A 21,524-nucleotide genomic window follows, 5' to 3' on the forward strand; every position below is an offset into this window, starting at 1 on the left:
TGAAGGTCCAAGTTAGAATATTGATCTTCAGTAACCCATGCTTGTCGTAAGAGGCAACTGATGGGATCGGGTGGTCAGGCTCGCTGACTTGGTTAACACATATCATCGGTTCCCAATTGCGCAGATCGATGCTCATGCTGTTGATCACTGGATTGTCTGGTCCAGACTCAATTATTTACAGACTGCCACCATATTGCTGGAATTTTGCTGAGTGTGGCGTAAAACTAAACTCACTCACTGAATCATACACAGGTAAATCAATGGCTGTGATGCATGCAGAAATGAACATTCAGTGGGGAAACACATATGTAATGCTGTCTTGACCTGTGAATACTTTGTGTGGTCTTGAGAGAGATGTTGCTGGTCAGAAAAGTTAAAATAATTTCAGGAATTCATTTCAAAGATAAGGCAGGGTGGTCCTGAAGGTCAAAAGCAATCTGTAGAATTGCGACCCTGCCAGGATTTGCTGATCCTAGATTTGACAAGATTGTGTGTCCTGGTCTGTAAAAACTGCACCAAACTCATTTTGTCAAAAAACTATCTGTGAAGACATAAAAAATGAAACCACATGAATACATGTTCATAGTTTTTTTAATGGAATGAATACATCAAACAAGCTGGTAACCTTTCACACCTTGCTACAATTCTACAGAAAACAATTTTATATCACATTAGGTGAACAACACGTGTCAAAGGAATGCTTGCATATGCTGAAGGAAATACTTATATGATTGCAAAAACTCAACATTTCACTCGGTATATCTGCTTATGACAGAACTACTGTAACGCAAATAAGAACGAATACTGAAAAAGAATTTGCTTTTTTTTCAAATGATAATCTTTAACATCTTGTCACTTGATAAAGATGACTTGTCGACTTGTTACTGCATGGCTCATGAACTATAAAACACAGGTGAGATCAGAATGTTAATTGACCAGATAATGCTGTCAGTACAAGTCGCTGAAACACTTCATGACCACTTGATGAATCCTTGTAGTTTAAAGCATGGGTGACCATGGTTATTAACTGGATGATTGCAAAGAGTTACCTCCCTTTGTCACACCAGGATAATGCTTGGTTTGTCCTGATTTGGATACTTGGTCTGTCGGGACAATACCAGTCTTGTGAGTGAAGTTCCAGTGAAATATTTTATGACATATGTCACTTCTGACTTTATCTTAAGCAACATTAAAACCAACTCACTCACTAAACAATGCATACATACTCATGTATCACTCTGACAACATTTATATCACATCATTTCTTGGTAAATCCCAGTAGTTTCAAGCCAATTCTCTTCTTCTGAAGGTCAACATTCATTACTTCAACGTTCACGTTATCTCCAAGCTGCACACCCTGTCTCCCCTCCAGGCCCTGTCTCATCTGACTTGTATGGATCAGTCCACTGTGACCCACCCCTATGTCCACAAATGCCCCAAAATGAGTCACATTTGTCACTCTGCCTGTCAGTGTTTGTTTGGCTTTCAGATCTTCCATTGCAATCACACCCTTCTTGAATAGTGGTTTATCATACTCTGGAACAGAATAGACATACATTTTGACAAAAACAAGTGAACTACATGTATTTCTTCACACACCTCCATGTCATGATTGTGAACTGTTGCAAAAATCAGATTTAGCACACTGGGCTACTCATGAAATGATCTGGAAATTCTATGAATTTGAACCAGGCGAGCTAACATTACCAAGGCTATTAATAGAAGATTAGCAAATTTAGTCGGCCAGGCTACAGTTGAGAAATAATCCTCACGTCCTTAATATAGATATTGTTCATGTCAACCGCCTCCGTGTTGTAGTGGTTAGAGCGTCCGCCCGGAGAGCGGAAGGTCGCGGGTTTGATCCCCGACCGCATCATACCAAAAGACGTTAAAATATGGTACTTGTTGGTCCCTGCCTGACGCTCGGCATTAATGGGTACGACAAGGACTTGTCGGCTCGGAGTAAGTATAATGTGTCTGAGTGGGGTATTCATGCTTCACTGCGGCGTGGTATCTCAGTGGGCTAGCACTATAAAACCTGCTTAAGTCTGGGCCAGTACAAGCAGCCGCACATACACATACACACGCATGCATGTCGTCATATGAGCGAAATATTCTCAAGCACGACGTTAAACCCAATTTCACCTCACCTATTGTTCATGTCCATACACTGGTCCAACAATCTCTTTGTACAGTATGAAAATGTCTCTCTGAATAGCAGGGGCGGTGGGGTAGCCAAGTGGTTAAAGTGTTCGCTCATCACACAGAAGACCAAGGTTCGATTCCCCACATGGGTACAGTGTTTGAAGCCCATTTCTGGTGTCCCCCCCCCCCCCACCATGATATTGCTGGAATATTGCTAAAAGCTGCATAAAACCATACACGCACACACTCTCTGAATAGCATGGGACACTCAAAACAACACTTGCAAGAACTCCCATAAGATTACAGTGACTGGCAGATGACTGTTATCGTTGATATATGTAATTCTAAAAAGGAAGTAAATTTACTCATTACTACTACTACTAATATACATGCCTACAGTTAACAATAGGAAACTTCTATTCACCTACATTATCAGCTTAAAAAGAAATTGTTCGCTACAAATGAGCTGTTAATTTGACAAAGTTTCCCACATACCATCTCGGATGTCGTATGTCAGTGACTGTCTGAGAGCATCAGTGATGAGAGTGATGGTAGGAGCTCCAGTGTTGTACAACCTCGCAAGCTCCTCCACACCTGGCAATACAAACATTGAACATCAACCTTGGATCATAGGAGTGAGTGAGCGAGTTTAGTTTTACGCCACACTCAGCAATATTCCAGCTATATGGCGGTGGTCTGTTAATAATCAAGTCTGGACCAGACAATCCAGTGATCAACAGCATGAGCATCGATCTGTGCAATTGGGAGCCGATGACATTTGTCAACTAAGTCAGCGAGTCCGACCACCTGATCCTGTTAGTCACCTCTTACGACAAGCATGGGTTACTGAAGATCAATATTCTAACCCGGACCTTCACGGGTCGGATCATAGGACATGAGTACCCAGACTTGTGTTGGTAACCAGGACACCCCACCTAACCTTGGACCTCATACATCTTTAAAGACAATGACAAAAGACTCACAATCGATATCGATATAATCGATATAAGTCTAGAGTCTTTAGACAAGGCTTTGGATATTTATTCAGTAAGGACAGGTAATAACTTCATGTGATATTAAATTCCAAATTTCTAGCAGGTTCATTGTCATTTGAAGAAAGGAAATCATAGAATTTCACAACTACGGGTACAATTATACTACTCAACAGAACAAGGCCTTGATAGTTAACTATAGTCATATATAGTACTCAACAGAACAAGGCCTTGATAGTCAACTATAGTCGTATATACTACTCAACAGAACAAGGCCTTGATGGTTAACTATAGTCATATATACTACTCAACAGAACAAGGCCTTGATAGTTAACTATAGTCATATATAGTACTCAACAGAACAAGGCCTTGATAGTCAACTATAGTCATATATACTACTCAACAGAACAAGGCCTTGATAGTTAACTATAGTCATATATACTACTTAACAGAACAAGGCTTTGATAGTTAACTATAGTCATATATACTACTCAACAGAACAAGGCCTTGATAGTTAACTATAGTCATATATACTACTTAACAGAACAAGGCTTTGATAGTTAACTATAGTCATATATACTACTCAACAGAACAAGGCTTTGATAGTTAACTATAGTCATATATACTACTCTACAGAACAAGGCCTTGATAGTTAACTATAGTCATATATACTACTCAACAGAACAAGGCCTTGATAGTTAACTATAGTCATATATACTACTCAACAGAACAAGGCCTTGATAGTTAACTATAGTCATAGAAACAATCAGGTGTTCTTTCATTTCTTTTAAATATTATAAAATCACTGAAGTCAGTCTATTGTACTGACAACATGGGTATCAGTTTGACGTCCTGAATAATAGAGGAAATGTCACTGATGATACTGTGATGTGATACTATGACATGAGTGAGTGAGTTTAATTTTACGCCGCACTCAGCAATATTCCAGCTATATGGTGGCGGTCTGTAAATAGTCGAGTCTGGACCAGACAATCCAGTGATCAACAGCATGAGCATCGATCTGAGCAATTGGGAACCGATGATATGTGTTAACCAAGTCAGCGAGCCTGACCACCCGATCCCGTTAGTTGCCTCATACGACAAACATGGGTTACTGAAGGCTCATTCTAACCTGGACCTTCACGGGTGCTATGACATGATGTTACTTCAACTCACCAATCAGTTTAAAGAATCAACAAAGTGTGGAAATACATTGTAGGTTTAGGTAGTTAAGTTCTAAAAACAATCGTTACTCAACATTTACATACCAAGGAAATATTTATATATAGATATGCTGACTCACCTTTGTGCTTGCTGAATTTTCTTATTTTCTCACAAAAGTCTTCCTGCCCTACGTTCTTTGGATCAACTCCAGTGTCTGTCATGAGCCTGAAACAGCCAAGCCATCACACCATCTTTGATTATCAAGTGTCTTTTAATATGACACCCCAATCAGCAATACACCATATGACATAAATAATTATGTCTGGATCAGAATATCGAGTTAATGATTTTGTCAGCAATGATCCTCGCCATTCTGGTACACTGACACAATCCACCTTATCTCCACGCCTGGGTGGGGTTTCACAAAGCTATCCTTGCTCTACAACTGTTGTACCTCCTATACTGTAACACAGACTTATGACAGTCGTAGCGCTACGACAGCTTTGTGAAACAGGGCTCTGGTCCTTTTGGTCCAGCCTATTGGGTAGCTGCTTCTCATGACAACCTGGAGATGCTGGGGATCGATTCTGATCTAGAATCTTCATCTGGTTAATATACAGTAGCACTCATGACATTGAGTAAACTGTCTTGACAATATCATAGACTCACCTTGTTGCTATATGATAAGACTCTGGATGTATGGCGGTCATATCTAGCGGATTTGGCGTACAATCAGTTTCTGATTTCTTCTTTTTGGCGGACACTTTTGATGAGCCAGCTTTCCTCTTCCTCCCTTTGCCTGATGGGCCTGCTGCCTCAGCTTCAGCATCCTCATCTGGCCTAGATAGAGATGTCGTATCAAGTAATGGGGTATAAATCCTATATACTATAAACATGCTGCAATACTAACTCTAACATTAAGGTGCAGAGACAAATTTGTTTGTTATTTGTTTTCAGTTTGTAATTGGAAAACTTCTCCCTAATAATGATATTTTATGTTCTTAATTATCAATATCCGAGAAGATATATAAAACTGGCAATGCTTAATTCATTGAAACCAATTAAAATAGAATTTACTAACCCTAACCAGATGTAGAATGAAGTGGAACAGCCCTAACCACATTGACTGTCCCTCCACTAACCTCTCTCCCTCCAGACTGAAGTGGAACAACCCTTGCTCCACCATTGACTTTCCCTCCACTTACCTCTCTCCCTCCAGACTGAAGTGGAACAACCCTAACTACATTGACTTTCCCTCCACTTACCTCTCTCCCTCCAGACTAAAGTGGAACAACCCTAACTACATTGACTTTCCCACTACTTACCTCTCTCCCTCCAGACTGAAGTGGAACAACCCTTGCTCCACCATTGACTTTCCCTCCACTTACCTCTCTCCCTCCAGACTGAAGTGGAACAACCCTAACTACATTGACTTTCCCACCACTTACCTCTCTCCCTCCAGACTAAAGTGGAACAACCCTAACTACATTGACTTTCCCACCACTTACCTCTCTCCCTCCAGACTGAAGTGGAACAACCCTAACTACATCGACTTTCCCACCACTTACCTCTCTCCCTCCAGACTGAAGTGGAACAACCCTAACTACATTGACTTTCCCACCACTTACCTCTCTCCCTCCAGACTAAAGTGGAACAACCCTAACTACATTGACTTTCCCACCACTTACCTCTCTCCCTCCAGACTGAAGTGGAACAACCCTAACTACATTGACTTTCCCACCACTTGCCTCTCTCCTCCAGACTAAAGTGGAACAACCCTAACTACATTGACTTTCCCACCACTTACCTCTCTCTCCTCCAGACTAAAGTGGAACAACCCTAACTACATCGACTTTCCCACCACTTACCTCTCTCCCTCCAGACTGAAGTGGAACAACCCTAACTACATTGACTTTCCCACCACTTACCTCTCTCCCTCCAGACTAAAGTGGAACAACCCTAACTACATTGACTTTCCCACCACTTACCTCTCTCCCTCCAGACTGAAGTGGAACAACCCTAACTACATTGACTTTCCCACCACTTACCTCTCTCCCTTCAGACTAAAGTGGAACAACCCTAACTACATTGACTTTCCCACCACTTACCTCTCTCTAGGGCTGTAATGATGCATCAAACTATCGATGGATTACAATTGTTGAGTCTCCGACAGCAATTAATCAATGGTAGAAACAAAAAACTATCTATGCATTGATTATAAGTGTGACTATCGATAGTTTAGTAATTGACTTCCGTTGGTACATGCGCAGCGCAAAATACAGGAAGTACCAGATTCGTTCACTTTGATTTTAGAATTATCCGCCCCGTTACCTCTTTAACAATCTTGATCTGGATTTCAAGTTTCTTGTCAGTTAGTAAAAGAGACTGAAACTACTTCTGCTTCTTTTTATTTCATATAAACTGTACATTCATTTGGAAAATGACTTCAAATGAGACACTTGGAGTATTGCAATAGTTGGTGGCAACAGACTATCGCTATCACAATAGTTGTTTACCGCTCAATAGTCACCCCTACCTCTCTCCCTCCAGACAGAAATGGATCAATCCTTACTCCATCACAATACTTACCCCTCTCCCTGCCGATTTAAGTCATGCAGCACTCGGATGAAGCCAGCACACTGCTCGTACCCCTTCTGACCCAAGCCCTTGATACCCAGTAGCTGCTCTCGACTAACAAATGCTCCATTCTTCTCTCGCCACTCAAGGATCTTCTTTGCCTTGGTAGCATTCAGCCCTGCAATCCTCCTGAAACACATACACATGCACCTATGTAACATAGTCAGTCATTGTGGTGCTTACACTAAGCTGACAATTTCCATTAAATTAACATCATCGAAAATATTATCCATGACAACTGAGTGGCTGAATGTTGTTTTACATCAATTTTACACCTGGCTGACCAGTGATAGACAGCATCAACTCCAAGGAGGCAATGTGACCCATAAAACAAGGTCTCACAATGGTGAACTGATTCCTCATCCGATAGGTCTTGTGTTTACTAAACACATGGGTATAGATGCCTACCCCAACATCCCCACATAAATTATTGATCGACTCAAAACACATTTAAAAAGGTTAATGAATTTCATTTTCATCCAAGTCAACAACTTATGAGAGAAATGGATTATGAAGATACAGAAGATAATATTGTCTGACATAATATAATAATTGACAATCTATCGAGTAATCATTAAAAAAGAATATATGGGGACAGTTTTGTTTTGTGATTATTAATCAGTCAGGCTGGGAATGGAGGTACAGACTCACCTTAGTAGACACTCGCTGCCGGTGTTGATGTCCACACCAACGAAGCTGACACACTCCTCCACCACCGAATCTAAAGCTGTCTTCAACTTGCTCTCTGCGATGTCATGCTATGAAACACATCACACACAGTAAAGCATTCTAAATCTCTTAGAACATACAAAGAAAATAGATGGTCTTCAAACACATAGGATCTAATCTGTTGCAGTATTCGATGAACACTTAATTAAACTAAAGGCCCTCTGATATTTTTTATTCAGTGCTGCAGCCAGGATTTCCAAGGAAGGGGCTAGTTGAACCCTACCTTTAGACTGACTGACTGAGTTTGGTTTTCCGCCGCTTTTAGCAATATTCCAGCAACATCACGGCGGGGGACACCAGAAATGGGCTTCACACATTGTACCCATGTGGGGATTCGAACCCGGGTCTTCCGCGTGACGAGTCAACGCTTTAACCATTAGGCTACCCCACAGCCCCCTACCTTTAGAAAATGTGGGCCAATAACCAAAAGTGAAAAAATCTGTAATCCTTCTCTTTGACATTTTGACAGCCAAAAGGCTCTGTACAGCAAAATGAGCTCCTTACAGCGATTCATATTACAGTTTGTATGCAAATAGATGTACTAACAATGTGCAGAGTTTAGGAAGCCTTGTTTTAAATTCTGGAAGTTTCAATATTTTGATTTTGATTTCCGAATGTTTGACATCCCTTTCAATGAAAAAAATCGTAGTTTGAAATTAATTACGAGCCCTATATATAAAAACGTGTTATGAATAATAAATTTGCACCATTGTTCGTGCATACATTTATAAATAAAGCATCAAGGTAAGTACAATTAGCAGCAATCCCTCAATTACGCAGTCTGGTGGCAGCACTGTTATTGGTACAGGCCAAAGGTGAGGTGAGGTGAAATGGGGTTTAACGTTGTACTATTTCTCTCATATGATGACGTGCATGCGTGTGTGTGTATGTGCGGCTGCTTGTACTAGCCCAGACTTAAGCTGGTTTTATAGTGCAAGCACACTGAGATTCCATGCCGCAGTTAAGCATGAATACCCCACTCGGACACATTATACTGACAAGTACCATATTGTAATGTCTTTTGGTATGACATGGCCGGACATCGAACCTGCGACCTTCTGCTCTCCAGGTGGACGCTCTAACCACTACACCACAGAGGCGGTCACAGGCCAAAGGACCATCAGTTATATCAACCCATAGTTCATGTCTTCCCAGAGCCTACAGATGAGCTAAACATAAATATGGACAGATAAGAGTGATTAGATCAGGTGAAGTTTTACCCTGCAAACACCTATACATAGCTCACCTGATACATCCCCACACCAATATGTTTGGGTTCAATTTTGACAAACTCTGCCATGGGCTCCTGCAGTCGTCTTGCTATGGAAACTGGAAACAGGAAACCTCACATAAAAGACATTTATGATCAAGGGGGGATACAGCTTTTAGAAATAGAGGGGGTGCACCTTCTTGAGACAGTGGGGTGGGGGTGGGGTGGGGTGCACACTTCATTTTCAGGGGTCATTTAATAAATTTTCAGGACACGCACATGCACACGCACGCACGCACGCACGCACGCACACACACACGCACACACACACACGCCTCCCTGGATCGGCCTATGATGATAAAATAACATGTAACATGTCAGGTACTTGTAACACCTCAATGGTTGACCCAAGATCAATCAGGGATTCTACAATCTTTGATGTTTCACACCAAAGGATGATCATTATGTACTATGACTATGCGCAAACATAATGAATAATTAAGAAGGTAGACTTGTATAGATATCACCCCATTCTACTTCGGCAGCTAAGTATTGTAATGAATAAAAAGAGATGAAGCCTCAGATAAATAGGGCAGCATCCCTTGATGACAAAAACATGACTTTGCAGCTTGAAAATGTATGTGACAGCATATCAACCACTTTATATGAAAAAGAAGTTTCACAAATTAGACAAATAAGCAACCAGCTAGACACCTGACACAGATTCCTTATTTACAGACAAGGAGGAGGAGTCATCACGGAGGTGGATCCTTCATCTTTGAGTGAGTGAGTTTAGTTTGACACCGTTTTTAGCAATATTTCAGCATTATCATGGCAGGGATCACCAGAAATGGGCTTCACATATTGTACCCATGTGGGGAATCGAACCCGGGTCTTCAGTGTGACGAGCGACCGCTTTAACCACTTGGCTACCCCACCACCCCCTTTGATCTTTGAATCCAAGGGTGGAGTTAACATGTGGAGTTTCTGAAAGATAAGACTGCCCATCCCTGCAAACCTCTTCTGATTCTGACATTGCAATGATGATGGTCGGTGCAGGTTTTCCTCTTTAACACGACCAAGCCTTATTACAGTGCTTCTTATAATAGTGTTAATTTTAAGACTAGTTTATATCTGTTTTAAGCAGAGGTAAATGACCCACCTGCTCCTCTGAGTGTAAGGTCAAGGCCAGGTAACTCTCGCTGGGCCTCATCTGACACGCTGTAGATGGACGCTCCACACTCGTCTACAATGCTAGAAAACAAAACTGGATGTCTACATGCAAAGACCGATTAAGAAAAAGAGCTTTTATCATGATATTGTAGAAGGGCATGGAGTCATCCTACAGATGACATCCTTACCTTGTGAGCTTTCTGATAAGGTTAAACGTTTTGATCATGTGGACACTACTATCTCACCTATATCATGACAGCCAGAGTTCACCTGTGAAGATCTGGGATAGAATTAGTCTTCAGCATCCATGCTTGTCGTAAAAGGCGACTAACAGCATTGGGCGGTCAGGGTCACTGACTGGGTTGACACGTCATTGTATCCCAATTGCGTAGATTGATGTTCATGCTGTTGATCACTGGATTGTCTGGTCCAGACTCGATTATTGACAGACCGCCGCCATATAGCTGGAATATTGCTGAGTGCAGCGTAAAACTAAACTCACTCACTCATTTCATGAGTCCATACAGGAAATGACGAGGGTCAGGTAAAGTAATTAAATAGTTAGGGCTGGATATTGCCCTGATTTTCATATTGCGATATATTGCAATAAGTTAAGAGATATTGCAATACATATTGGGATATATTGACTGGAAGGTTTCTGCCCAAGTACATCATAAATTCATAATAGCTCTCTGTGTGCGACATCATCTTCTTAGTTGCTGTTACACCATACTTTCAGGCTCCCTGTCCCCATTGTGTACGGCTGTATGCCAATCGTTCACAGATAAATAAAATGATATAGAGCCTTGATGTGGAATGTTTAATTGAAGTACTGCAACAGAGTTTTGCGAACATAATGATAAAGGTAATAGTACAACATGATTTTCATGGTCAGTTTTGTTTGCTTCAACAGAATGCACTTCAATGCAGTATGTAAATATTGTTACTATTTGTCAGTGATTCGTTCAGATTCAACTCCAATATAAACATGTGTTAACATGAACTATTGCAAAATGAACCTAAAACATGATTTAATTGAACTACTGGAGCATAAAATCGCATGTGACCTCCAATTACTAAGATCCTTGACTAGAATGTCATTATACAGTCCTACAAAATTTATAAGACTTTGGCCTTTAATATAAATTGATGTCATATGTCCCATTATGAAACAAACAAAAATAACAAAATACTGTGAATTGTGAAATGGTCACTCAGAGGCCAGAGGCTCTACTAATAAGTCCAAATATAAAAATGGTCCATTTGAGGCCATTGAACTCCTCCAAATGAAACCATTGAACCCACAAAACGTAATGCACTTGGTAGAATATTTGACACTTTTGGAGCCACTTATAATGACACTTCCACTTGTAATAAGTTACATGAAGCCAACAGATATAAAACTATATTTGGCACTTTCAGATCACATTTTTTTGCTATGAAAATCAAGGGCAGATAATTCAAAGGGAGCCAACTCTGGATGACCCAATATATTGCAGATTCTGAACCATATCGCGATAATTGTATCGCGAGATACTGTATCGGTATATACCAGTTTACCGGTAATATTGCACAGCCCTATAAATTGTGCTGTGTACTGTCCTGTACAATTTTATAAATTCTTTCATTATAAGATCTTTCATGTTAAAGTTTGGTACAGTTCATATTACAGTACATCTTAAGGGACGAACCATATTATTTTCACTACATCCATTCAACTAATTATAAAGATTTGGGAAGCATGCTTCTTCAAACTCTGATCTATGGGATGACTCGAGCGAGTGAGTGAATGAGTGAGGGAGCTGGGTTTTACACCACTTTTAACAATATTCGCGCAATATCACAGCGGGGACACCAAAAATGGGTTTCACACAGTGTACCCATGTGGGGAATCGAACACGGGTCTTTGGCATGACGAGCAAACACTTCAACCACGAGGCTACCCCACCACCCAAAATGACTCCAGGCACTGCCGTGTCTACATTGTCATAACGTGAAGCTGTTCATACTGTTGACCCACCAGTACATGACCTGCATCTCCCCGGACGCCTTCCCCTGGATGAGGCCAGAAACATACTCCTCCGTCTGTCGACACGCCACACCATTCCCAATGGCTATCATCTCACACCTGCAAAGTGATGTGAATAAACCTGAGAAGTAGTGTCTTCTGATAGCATACACCCAACAAGCATTGTCTTGTGATAATATACACCTGAGAAGTGTCTACTGATAACATGCACCTGAGAAGTGTCTACTGACTAGCATCACAGTATACATAGTTATATATCTCTCCATAACATCCTGTACAAGATTAATCCATTACTTTTGGACAGACAGACAGACAGACAGACAAATAACATTGTTGAGATGTTTTTAGGATAATAGTTTTTACTGGAAAGGTTGTGAGTTATTCCCCTTTGAAGCACGATGCCTGAAATAATGATGCATCCAAGAAACTGTAGCTGTCTATATTCCTTCTTTTCAATTATCCTATGACGGAATTTTTCCAATATGGCTGTCAAGATGGACATATGCTGGCTCAAAGAGGAATAACAGATTCTGATATGTGGAAGCAGCTACTGACAGTATCAATCCTACAACGTCCCATATTTCTGGACTGACAAACAAAAACCTTTACACTTCTTTGTGAGCTTTTCTTCTGTGAAACTTACTGCTGTGACATTTTGAATCGGTGTGTGTTAAACAGAACAGTCCGTCTCTCTGCTCAGACAAACTTACCTGTATGATTTAACAATATTGACCAGTTTCTGTTTCTCAGCAGCCTTGTTAGACTTGTAGTCCAGGAAGTAGAACACCTGAGTTGTCTGTATTCCACCTGTAGAGGGAGTATATCCATTGTTAACCCACACTCGGTTAGCACGATAGGTCACAAGCAAAAACTTATCAGGACAGTGAGGTTGAAATACAGCATGTATCATGATAGTGGGGGCACAATAGAAGTATCACTAGATTGTTGCTGCTTGTTGTGTTGGACCAAATGACAAGGGTCATGTAGATGTAATTCATTATAGTTTGTGTGGTAAGTGTACCCATACACTAGTTGAAAAAGTTTGTAAATAATTCCAAGAATATATTACAGAATTTTATGTAAACTGGGTTAAAAAAACAGTGACAGAGCTATCTTCATTTTTTAAACATATTGTGATTCTATCTTTTTGGTAAATCATTTAAGGAATCATGAACAAACTATGAAATGTCATTGTTGAAACTTGTCCATCCACCTGTAGGGGAGACAACTGCTGTCTTGCAGCCATTCTTGAACCCTGGGTCAATCCCAAACACAGTCTTTCCCCTGACTGGCGGCGTTAGAAGCAGTCGTTTCAGGTTGGAGGCAAACACAAGGATGGAGTCTTTCTCTGCTGCCTTTGTCAACTCAGACCTGGAGACAGACAGACTCTTGCTGAATGTTCACACACAGCCCTGGAAATTGGTGAGTTTATGCTTCCCTGCATCATGACCTCTTAGGAGCCTCTTGTGATCAGTAATAATACCAATATTTAAGATGAAACCTTCTTTCCAAATGAACAAGTGATCAAATACTATCCATATCAATATTCCGATGTTTTTTTCATATAATGATTGGAAAATTTCCATTCTTGTTTGAAAAAAAGAGGATGCATGCCTCAGCTGTTTCTGATGTAGGAACATATGCCCAGACTTAGAACACTGTCAAGGAAAGAAACATTTGTGAGGTTAAACCGTGTAGTGTTAAGGTTCCATAAGCTAGAGAATGAAGATAAAGCTGTTTGTCTTGTTTCTGTGGGGAACAGCAGACAAAAGTCTCTTTAAAACCTAACTGTCTGGACAAGATGTGCATGAAATGGCAGGCTTGTCAACAGACATTTTGTAAATACTGTTTTTTTTTAAAGCAAACATTTGCGAAAACAATGTCAGCAGCTCAGGGGTCGGAAAGAACTTTAAAATTGCTAGTGTACTCCGGTACAGTGGCACATGTAAAATCACTTGCCCTGATAATTTGTCCACTATACCGGCCGTTTTCTTGTTGATTTTTTAAATAAACCACATAATAAATATTGGAAAGTCAACTGGACATGGGTACAGTGTGATATACAAATTTGCTTGCCCAGCAGAAAAAAACACTGGGCTCGGGCATCGGGCAATGGGTTATTTCCACCCCTGCAGCTGCTTGATTCCATTTCTAAATGGCATTGATGAGATTCTATTCTGTTACTGATGCTGAAGATGTTGTGACCTAAAAGGGGCCCACCTGATATGTCTGCACGTCTGTGGCAGGATGAGTCGGTTGACCGCATCTGTGATGCTAGCGGACATCAGCTTCTTCACACTTTCAGGTGACCAGTGCTTCACAAACTTGTGGGTATAGCTGCCTATAAGACGATTCTTCACATAATCGGGGATAGTCACTCGAACAGTCAGAATCTTTTTGTCTTCTCCACGATTTAATGCAAGCACCTGCAACACAACGTCTTGACTACACCGGCAGTAGCTGCTAGAGACGAGGACAACCTGCTCTGGGAAACTGGGGGTTGTTAGTTTCTATGTTTTTCATGCAATTTGCTACTACACTGCAATAAGGACAGCCAGTGACTTAATATGTGCTGCTGTAGCTACAGTACAACCAGAAATTATTGAGAATTTAAAGATTTTAATTGTTTTAATTTTTTCACTCATTATTCACGTATTAAATGTGAATATTAGCAGAACATAACTCCAGATTCAAAGACAGGTGAACAGATAGTAGGAAGGCGTTTCCTATTCTCGCAGTACTTAAGGATATCAGCTGAAAAAATAACACAAACAATTCTTATCGTATGAATGCTTGTTGTCACTAAATGAAGGGCCTTCTCCTCTAACATCTGCATCTATCAGCTGCTAGATCCATCAGGTGAATTACCACTCGTGAGACCGGTGATAAACAATGCCATCCGCCATTGACGAAATGAGGCTTCTCCTATTCTTGCGGTATTACCAGGAATTAACGTTATTGAGTGTATGTAAGAGTAATCCTGCCGGAAAGGGCGGGAAAAAGTAATGATATGTCCAAGTTGGTATAAACTCCCCAATATTCGTGACACTGCAAGATTTTGATCATTCACAGACTTGGGCCACTTCCTAGTTACCAGTCGGTGATGTAAACAACCGCTAAGTGTCACGCATCGGCGATTTCGGCAGAAAATGTATTTACCGCGAGAATAGAAGACCATGGGCAGCAATGCAGGCTTCAATGCGGCGGGGCATACTACTGATGAAAGAAGTTAGAAAGTCGTGGTCCATGCTGTCCCAATATCGGACCACCTCTTCTTTCATTTCAGCAATATTTGTCAGATTTTTCTTATTGACACTTTCCTTCATAAGTTCCCAGTCATTTTCTATTGGATTAAGGTCAGGGCTAAAGCTTGTCCAATCTAATAATGTCATATTTTGGGTCCGAAACCAGGCCTGTGAATGCTTTGAACGATGTTTTGGGTCGTTGTCCTGCTAATAAATCCAAACATTTCCATAGAACACGTGAGCAGATGGAAGTAAATGTCCCTCGAGAATATCTGTGTACCGCTCACTGTTCACATTCCCTTCAAATACACAGAGGGGCGTTGCCCCTAACACAGATATGCCACCCCACACGTTAAATTTCGGACTGTACTTTGGGCGCTGATACAAAGGTTTTTCAGTTTGTTTGGACCAAAATTTCAGTGTATCAGGAAACAGCCACACAGAACTTTCATCTGAGAAAATCACATTGTCCCAGTTAAAATTTCTATGCTGTAAGCACATGTTCAACCTTCGCTGCTTTTGTTCAGGTTTCATGATCGGTGATGGAATTCCTCGACTTTTCTGCCAACCCATTGCATGCAGCTCAGTTCTAATTGTCTCCTTACAGACAGCCACAGTTCCTCTATCAATCATATCCAGCCTTACGTTTTCTAAACTCCTTCGTTTCTTTTTAGAAACAAGAATGCCAAGCCACCTCCTGTCACCGACAGTCAATTTTCTGGGCCTACCTGCGCCTCCCTGGTGCTCAATGCCATATTCATTTGCAATATTTCGAAAACACGATAAACAGTGGACAAACGGATGCCTGTTCCACTTGAAATCACTTTAGCTGATCTGATGTCCTTGTTATAGTACTCTAAAATCAACTTCCTCTTCTCTAAATCATCCATACTGAGGATCACTGAAAATGTCGTCTGCTAGCAAGTAAACAAAGGGGGATAACTCTTCACAAACTAATGAAAAAGGATTAACGGAGTTGTCTCTCTTGAATGAAACCAAGCACTTGATAGCTGGTCAAGGTTGTTTATACTAGAATTCCAATTAAACATATTCTTAAAATTCTCAATAATTTCTGGTCATACTATATAATATGTATTCATCATCATGATTGAGGGGTCACGCTTCCCAGAATGCACTTTACTTCAGCATTTAGAATGAATCTCTTTATATTTACAATGAATATTATGTCATTTTGTGCACAACATATTTACGTTAGGATGACCTACTTGGTGACTCTTGATATATTTCACGGGGCAGGAAAAGTCGAAGTACTGTTCGAACTTGTGGCTGTCATCTGAGGCTCCAGCTTTATTGTCCTTATCATCCTTCTTGGAGCTTGTCTTACTTCTACTGGACTCCATCTTGACATTGGAGGTCTCGCACCTGCACACAACAGTAGGTCGTTAAAGTGGTCTGTCAGTTTAATTAAAAGGTGTGTGCGTGAGTTTAGTTGTATGTTGCTTTTAGCAATATTCCAGCAATATCACAGTGGGGAACACCAGAAATGGGCTTCACACATGAGATATAATTAAAAGGAGTCAAACACAAGTCTAGATTGTCAACTCCTTAAATTCTGATTGTTGTGGGCTCACTTTGGTTTACATCTATATTTTGGTAGGTTTAATTTAATAAGATAACATTATATCTGGGACTAAATGACAGTCTAACATTTTAGCTCCTGTGCTTGTTTGAGACTTTCACATTGAAGTTCTGAATACAATATTAAAACAAGTTTTCAATGTAGATCAATGGGTCATCTATTTGTTAATGTCAACTATGCAGGGGAGACAACTCACAATCTTTTGACTTCATCCATGGCTTCTTTGTCCTTTGAGATAATATCAGCCACGATATGCTGGATGCCAGTCTCTATGTCATGAGGTTTAGCCAAACCTGAAATATACACCATGTGATTTAAGACATGCACTTATCTGTACCAACACTGCCAGGGCTCCAGATAAGGGCCGTATCGGCGTATGTACGGATAAAAAATATGCAAGATACGGTAGGAAATAGTTTAGAAAGCATAGCAGATACGCACCACAGCAATGGTGTACGGTCTTAGAATCATTTACTGACGTATTTATCGGAAAAAGTATTGTTTTATTGTTTATTGACCTGTTTACACAAGAGTAGTAATGTTGTGAAACGAAACACAAGATTACTGATACGCCATTAATTTCCATTCAGTACTCTAAATGTACTCTTAAGGTTTTCCAGTACTCCTATATTGAAAAAATAAGAAGTATGTACTCCTGATCATGAAAAAATTATCTGGAGCCCTGACTGCAATAGCATATCAGTCACTGACTACAATTTGTATGTGATGACAAGTCTCGTTTCCCACCTGGCATCTAGGCCTACACTAAGGCCTTAAATCACATTCCCACTAAAACTTCAGAAAATTGTTTTTTAATGTTGTTTTGTTCCCCTTGGCTGAAAACGTCTCCAATACAAAGTGACACACTAATTAGGATTTGGTGATTACATAATAGGATATGCATTACCCTCTGGAGACTCTTTCAATGGGAAGCGATATCTTAAAGGTCACATGCAACGTAAAACACAACTTTGCAGATTCTGATACCTTTCGGTATGGACTTACCGAAACAAAGCGTCAAAAATGCAAATTCAACTTATAAAGTTGAAAAATAACGCGATGAAAAAAAGCGTCTTGAAATCGAGAGTTCAAAGCGTTTCACTAATTTCCCCAGACTTTTCTGGGGAATCACGAGGTTTCAACAGCTGGGCTGCGCTCATATGCGTCATGCCAGTGAAATAGGTTAAGCGCAACTTGGAAGCGGGCTGTCTGGTGAATACTCGGTGAAGGCTTTGGTGTGAGCTATTTTCATAATGTTTTGTTGATATCTCACAAGTAGCGAGCTTTTTATATGTTATGACAGTAAATTAACTGTTTATATAATTTCATTTGTCTATTTCACCACACGTTCTTCTTACCGAGTCACTTTCTCAGTTTGATACTTAAAAGCAATGTCATTATTTAGCGTTGACAGAATTTCTAACTGTGATATAGATATGTCGCTGTCACAGACAAAACTCAATGTCTTGTTTATTGACACCTGTGTGTCTGCCTGCCTGTCTGCTAATGACAATATTCAATACACAACTGCGATCACTGACCACATGCAATTTGAACTTAACACCAATCAGGCTATACACCATAAACAAAAGCGCGCATTGATTTATGGCCCGAGTTGGTCTCTGTCACATTATGTAATTACACAGACAGGCAGGTGTGATACTTGAACACATGACATGTTATGATGTCTGTTGATTGCAAAATGTTATACACAAAAAATGAGCATGTATTTACAAAACCCAACATCTCTATATATACACACACAATGAGCCGTGAAGGCGGCATCTGCTAATGAACCAGCCGTTACACTTGAGTGCACACCCACCCGCTCTGACTGGGTTCGGTATCCCGGCTGCTTCGTTTGAGGAGAGTAAACCCAAGTACAAAATATTGCACTTTTGATTTGCGATTATACGCTTATAATTTTGTTTATTTGTTTTCATAATCAGCAATGCATATTATATGTCATGAAGAAGTGATAATTGTGTTTTAATTATGTTTGATTTTTTGGTTGCATGTGACCTTTAAGCCAAAATAAATCTGTACCACAAAAACCTGTCATCAAGGACAACAAAAACACCAGAATATCACAGATTTGGTTTGAAACTACTATCTGCACTGGAAACATTAATTGTTTACAATTTCTAACAGGGTTAATTGTATCCTAATGAAGTGGATCTTGAGGCTATCTTGTCTTATCCAGGTTAGTTATAGCCATAATAGGTCATCAAGACATAAGAATATTGCTGATTCAGCTTCACACAACCTGACACACAACTCCCTTGTTTCTAGGTAAAATGCATCACAATTTGATAAGCAGTATTGCTGCCTACAGAGTTTTACCTAATGACTGTCAACAACCTGTATTGCTACGAGTTAGCTAATAATGTTAGAGAATAACCTCACCTTTTTCACCTTGCCTGACGAGTGTCTCCAGCTGAACATGCTTTCCATCTAGAATCTGTAACGCTGGTTCCTCCAGGCCAAGTTTGCGAGCTCTCTCAGCGAGACTCCCCTTGTGTCCTGGTTTGTAGGGGGCGTACTGTGGGGGACAGCAGTAGTGTTATATTTACAACTGCCTAGGGGGCTCCAGATTATGAGTGAGTGAGTACGGTTTTACACCACTTTAGCAATATTACAGCAATATCACACGCAGGGGACACCAGAAATGGGCTTCACATATTGTACCCATGTGAGGAATCGAACCCAGGTCTTTGGTGCGACAAGCTGTAACCACTGGGCTACCCCAGCTTCCCTCCAGATAATGTCTCAAGCCACAAGTTTACTGTGATGTATTTCCAATATATTTTCATTCCTTGGACCCAGTCTTGGGTCTTTATAGACCAACAAGAAGCTTTTCATAAAGTAATTCCTCCTACAATATCGTCTCAGGTGCATCTTATTTGTATGTTTGTGTACGTCCCAAAGTGTGTGACACCTTGCCTAAAACTCACAATGTAGATATACATGTTTAATTAACAATATGGAAGACATATTGCCATTGTTAAGTATCATTAATCGCAGTAAAAGATCTGTAGAATGCCTGCATTTGATCAGAAGACAAGGATCTGAAATACAGGCCCATCTGAAGAATATGATACACTGATTCTTTACACTGATTTTTTTAGATATTTCATGAACATTTGTAAACATGCAGCTCAAAAGGAATTGAGTAATGTCACTTTGTTTTGCATACATTACACAAATATGCAGCTTATCTGCAGCTCTGAGCCTAGCTGTGCAATTTCGATCAACCAACCATGTATACACCCAGCTATCTGCTGTCCTAAATGGGGTGGGTTGGAGGAGCCTGTGGTTAAAATGGTCGCTCATCACACTCAAGACTGGCATGGGTACATTTTTTTAGTTCACCACAATGATACTGGTGGAATATTGCTAAAAGCATGGTATATTGCTATACTCACTCAGTCACTCACTCACTCGGCAAAGGTATATCATCAAGAAATCATCAACAAGTCTACATCATGTGCAGTCTGGTTAGGGGCTGTGGGGTAGCCTAGTGGTTAAAGCGTTGGCTCGTCACGCCGAAGACCCGGGTTCGATTCCCCACATGGGCACAATGTGTAAAGCCCATTTCTGGTGTCCCCCGCCGTGATATTGCTGGAATATTGCTAAAAGCGGCGTAAAACTAAACTCAGTCAGTCAGTCAGTCAGTCTGGTTCAAATCTGGATCCCTTACAACTTATGAGTTTCTGACGAACTAAATATTCTCAGTGACATTTCATGTACCAAAATATTTTTGTTCAAAGTATGTTCAAGCAAGATGCATACCAGATATTTGGTTGCTACGTACCAGGTGTTCTATTTCAGTGAGAGAGGTGGATCGTTTCAATGCAGCGGCCAGTGTTCGGTTCATCTTTCCTGCAGATTCAATGCTGTTGTAGACAGACGACATCTTGGACATAACATTCCTGGAATATAACAGTATTGTTGAAAAATAAGAACATGTAACAAACATTGTTAGCATAATCACAGCATCAGCTAATCGGGAATATAAAATCAGAAATGGCCTCACACATTGTACCCATGTGGGGAATTGAACCCAGGTCTTCTATGTGACGAGTAAATGCTTTAACCAATAGGCTACCCCACCATGCCCCTCTCTTAGTGATCAGAAAAAGAATTTTGTTGTCCTCATTTTACCCTATATGCCTAGAATATCCTTACTTGAGATCATCAAGAAGACTGCTGACTTCTCGTAGTTTCTCGGCCTCCATACCCCCCTGTTCTCTCTTTACGGTATCTCGCAATGAAGGGGATGGTGGCGCCCTCTTCCAGCATCTGCATCAAATTGCGAGCAACATCTTGTGATGTGTCTACTGTATCGGCAATCACTTCTTCTATCTGCCAGCTTGGCACGATCGGTTTCCCTTTTGGAGGCATTGCTGTGACAATCTAGAACACAAGTGATAATGACAATAGGTTGAAAATCATAATTATTCAACCTGGCTTGTCACAGTCTCAAATTACAAATTAAACAACATGAGTGGAAATAACTTAAGAAGTAGGTATAATGTTATAAATCTACAGTGGCAAGAAAACATACAATATTGTATATGATCATATTAGTTCTGCCTTT

General features: G+C 40.4%; 1 protein-coding gene across 1 annotated transcript; it reads right to left on the reverse strand.

Moving 5' to 3' along the window:
* Positions 1 to 573: 573 nt before the first annotated feature.
* LOC124283753 (S1 RNA-binding domain-containing protein 1-like) lies at positions 574 to 21,307 on the reverse strand (the record flags this gene model as incomplete). Its single annotated transcript, XM_046719776.1, has 17 exons — positions 574 to 1,536; positions 2,641 to 2,739; positions 4,441 to 4,526; positions 4,971 to 5,141; positions 6,891 to 7,067; positions 7,590 to 7,696; positions 8,914 to 8,996; positions 10,040 to 10,131; positions 12,071 to 12,178; positions 12,790 to 12,886; positions 13,293 to 13,450; positions 14,300 to 14,505; positions 16,551 to 16,707; positions 17,121 to 17,217; positions 19,331 to 19,466; positions 20,739 to 20,856; positions 21,165 to 21,307. Coding segments are annotated over 17 exons (2,313 nt in total), but the record flags the coding sequence as incomplete, so codon positions are not given.
* Between the last annotated feature and the right edge of the window lie 217 nt (positions 21,308 to 21,524).

Source organism: Haliotis rubra, unplaced genomic scaffold (assembly GCF_003918875.1).
Source record: "Haliotis rubra isolate DU_JTF1 unplaced genomic scaffold, ASM391887v1 Scf32, whole genome shotgun sequence".
NCBI classification, from domain to species: domain Eukaryota; kingdom Metazoa; phylum Mollusca; class Gastropoda; order Lepetellida; family Haliotidae; genus Haliotis; species Haliotis rubra.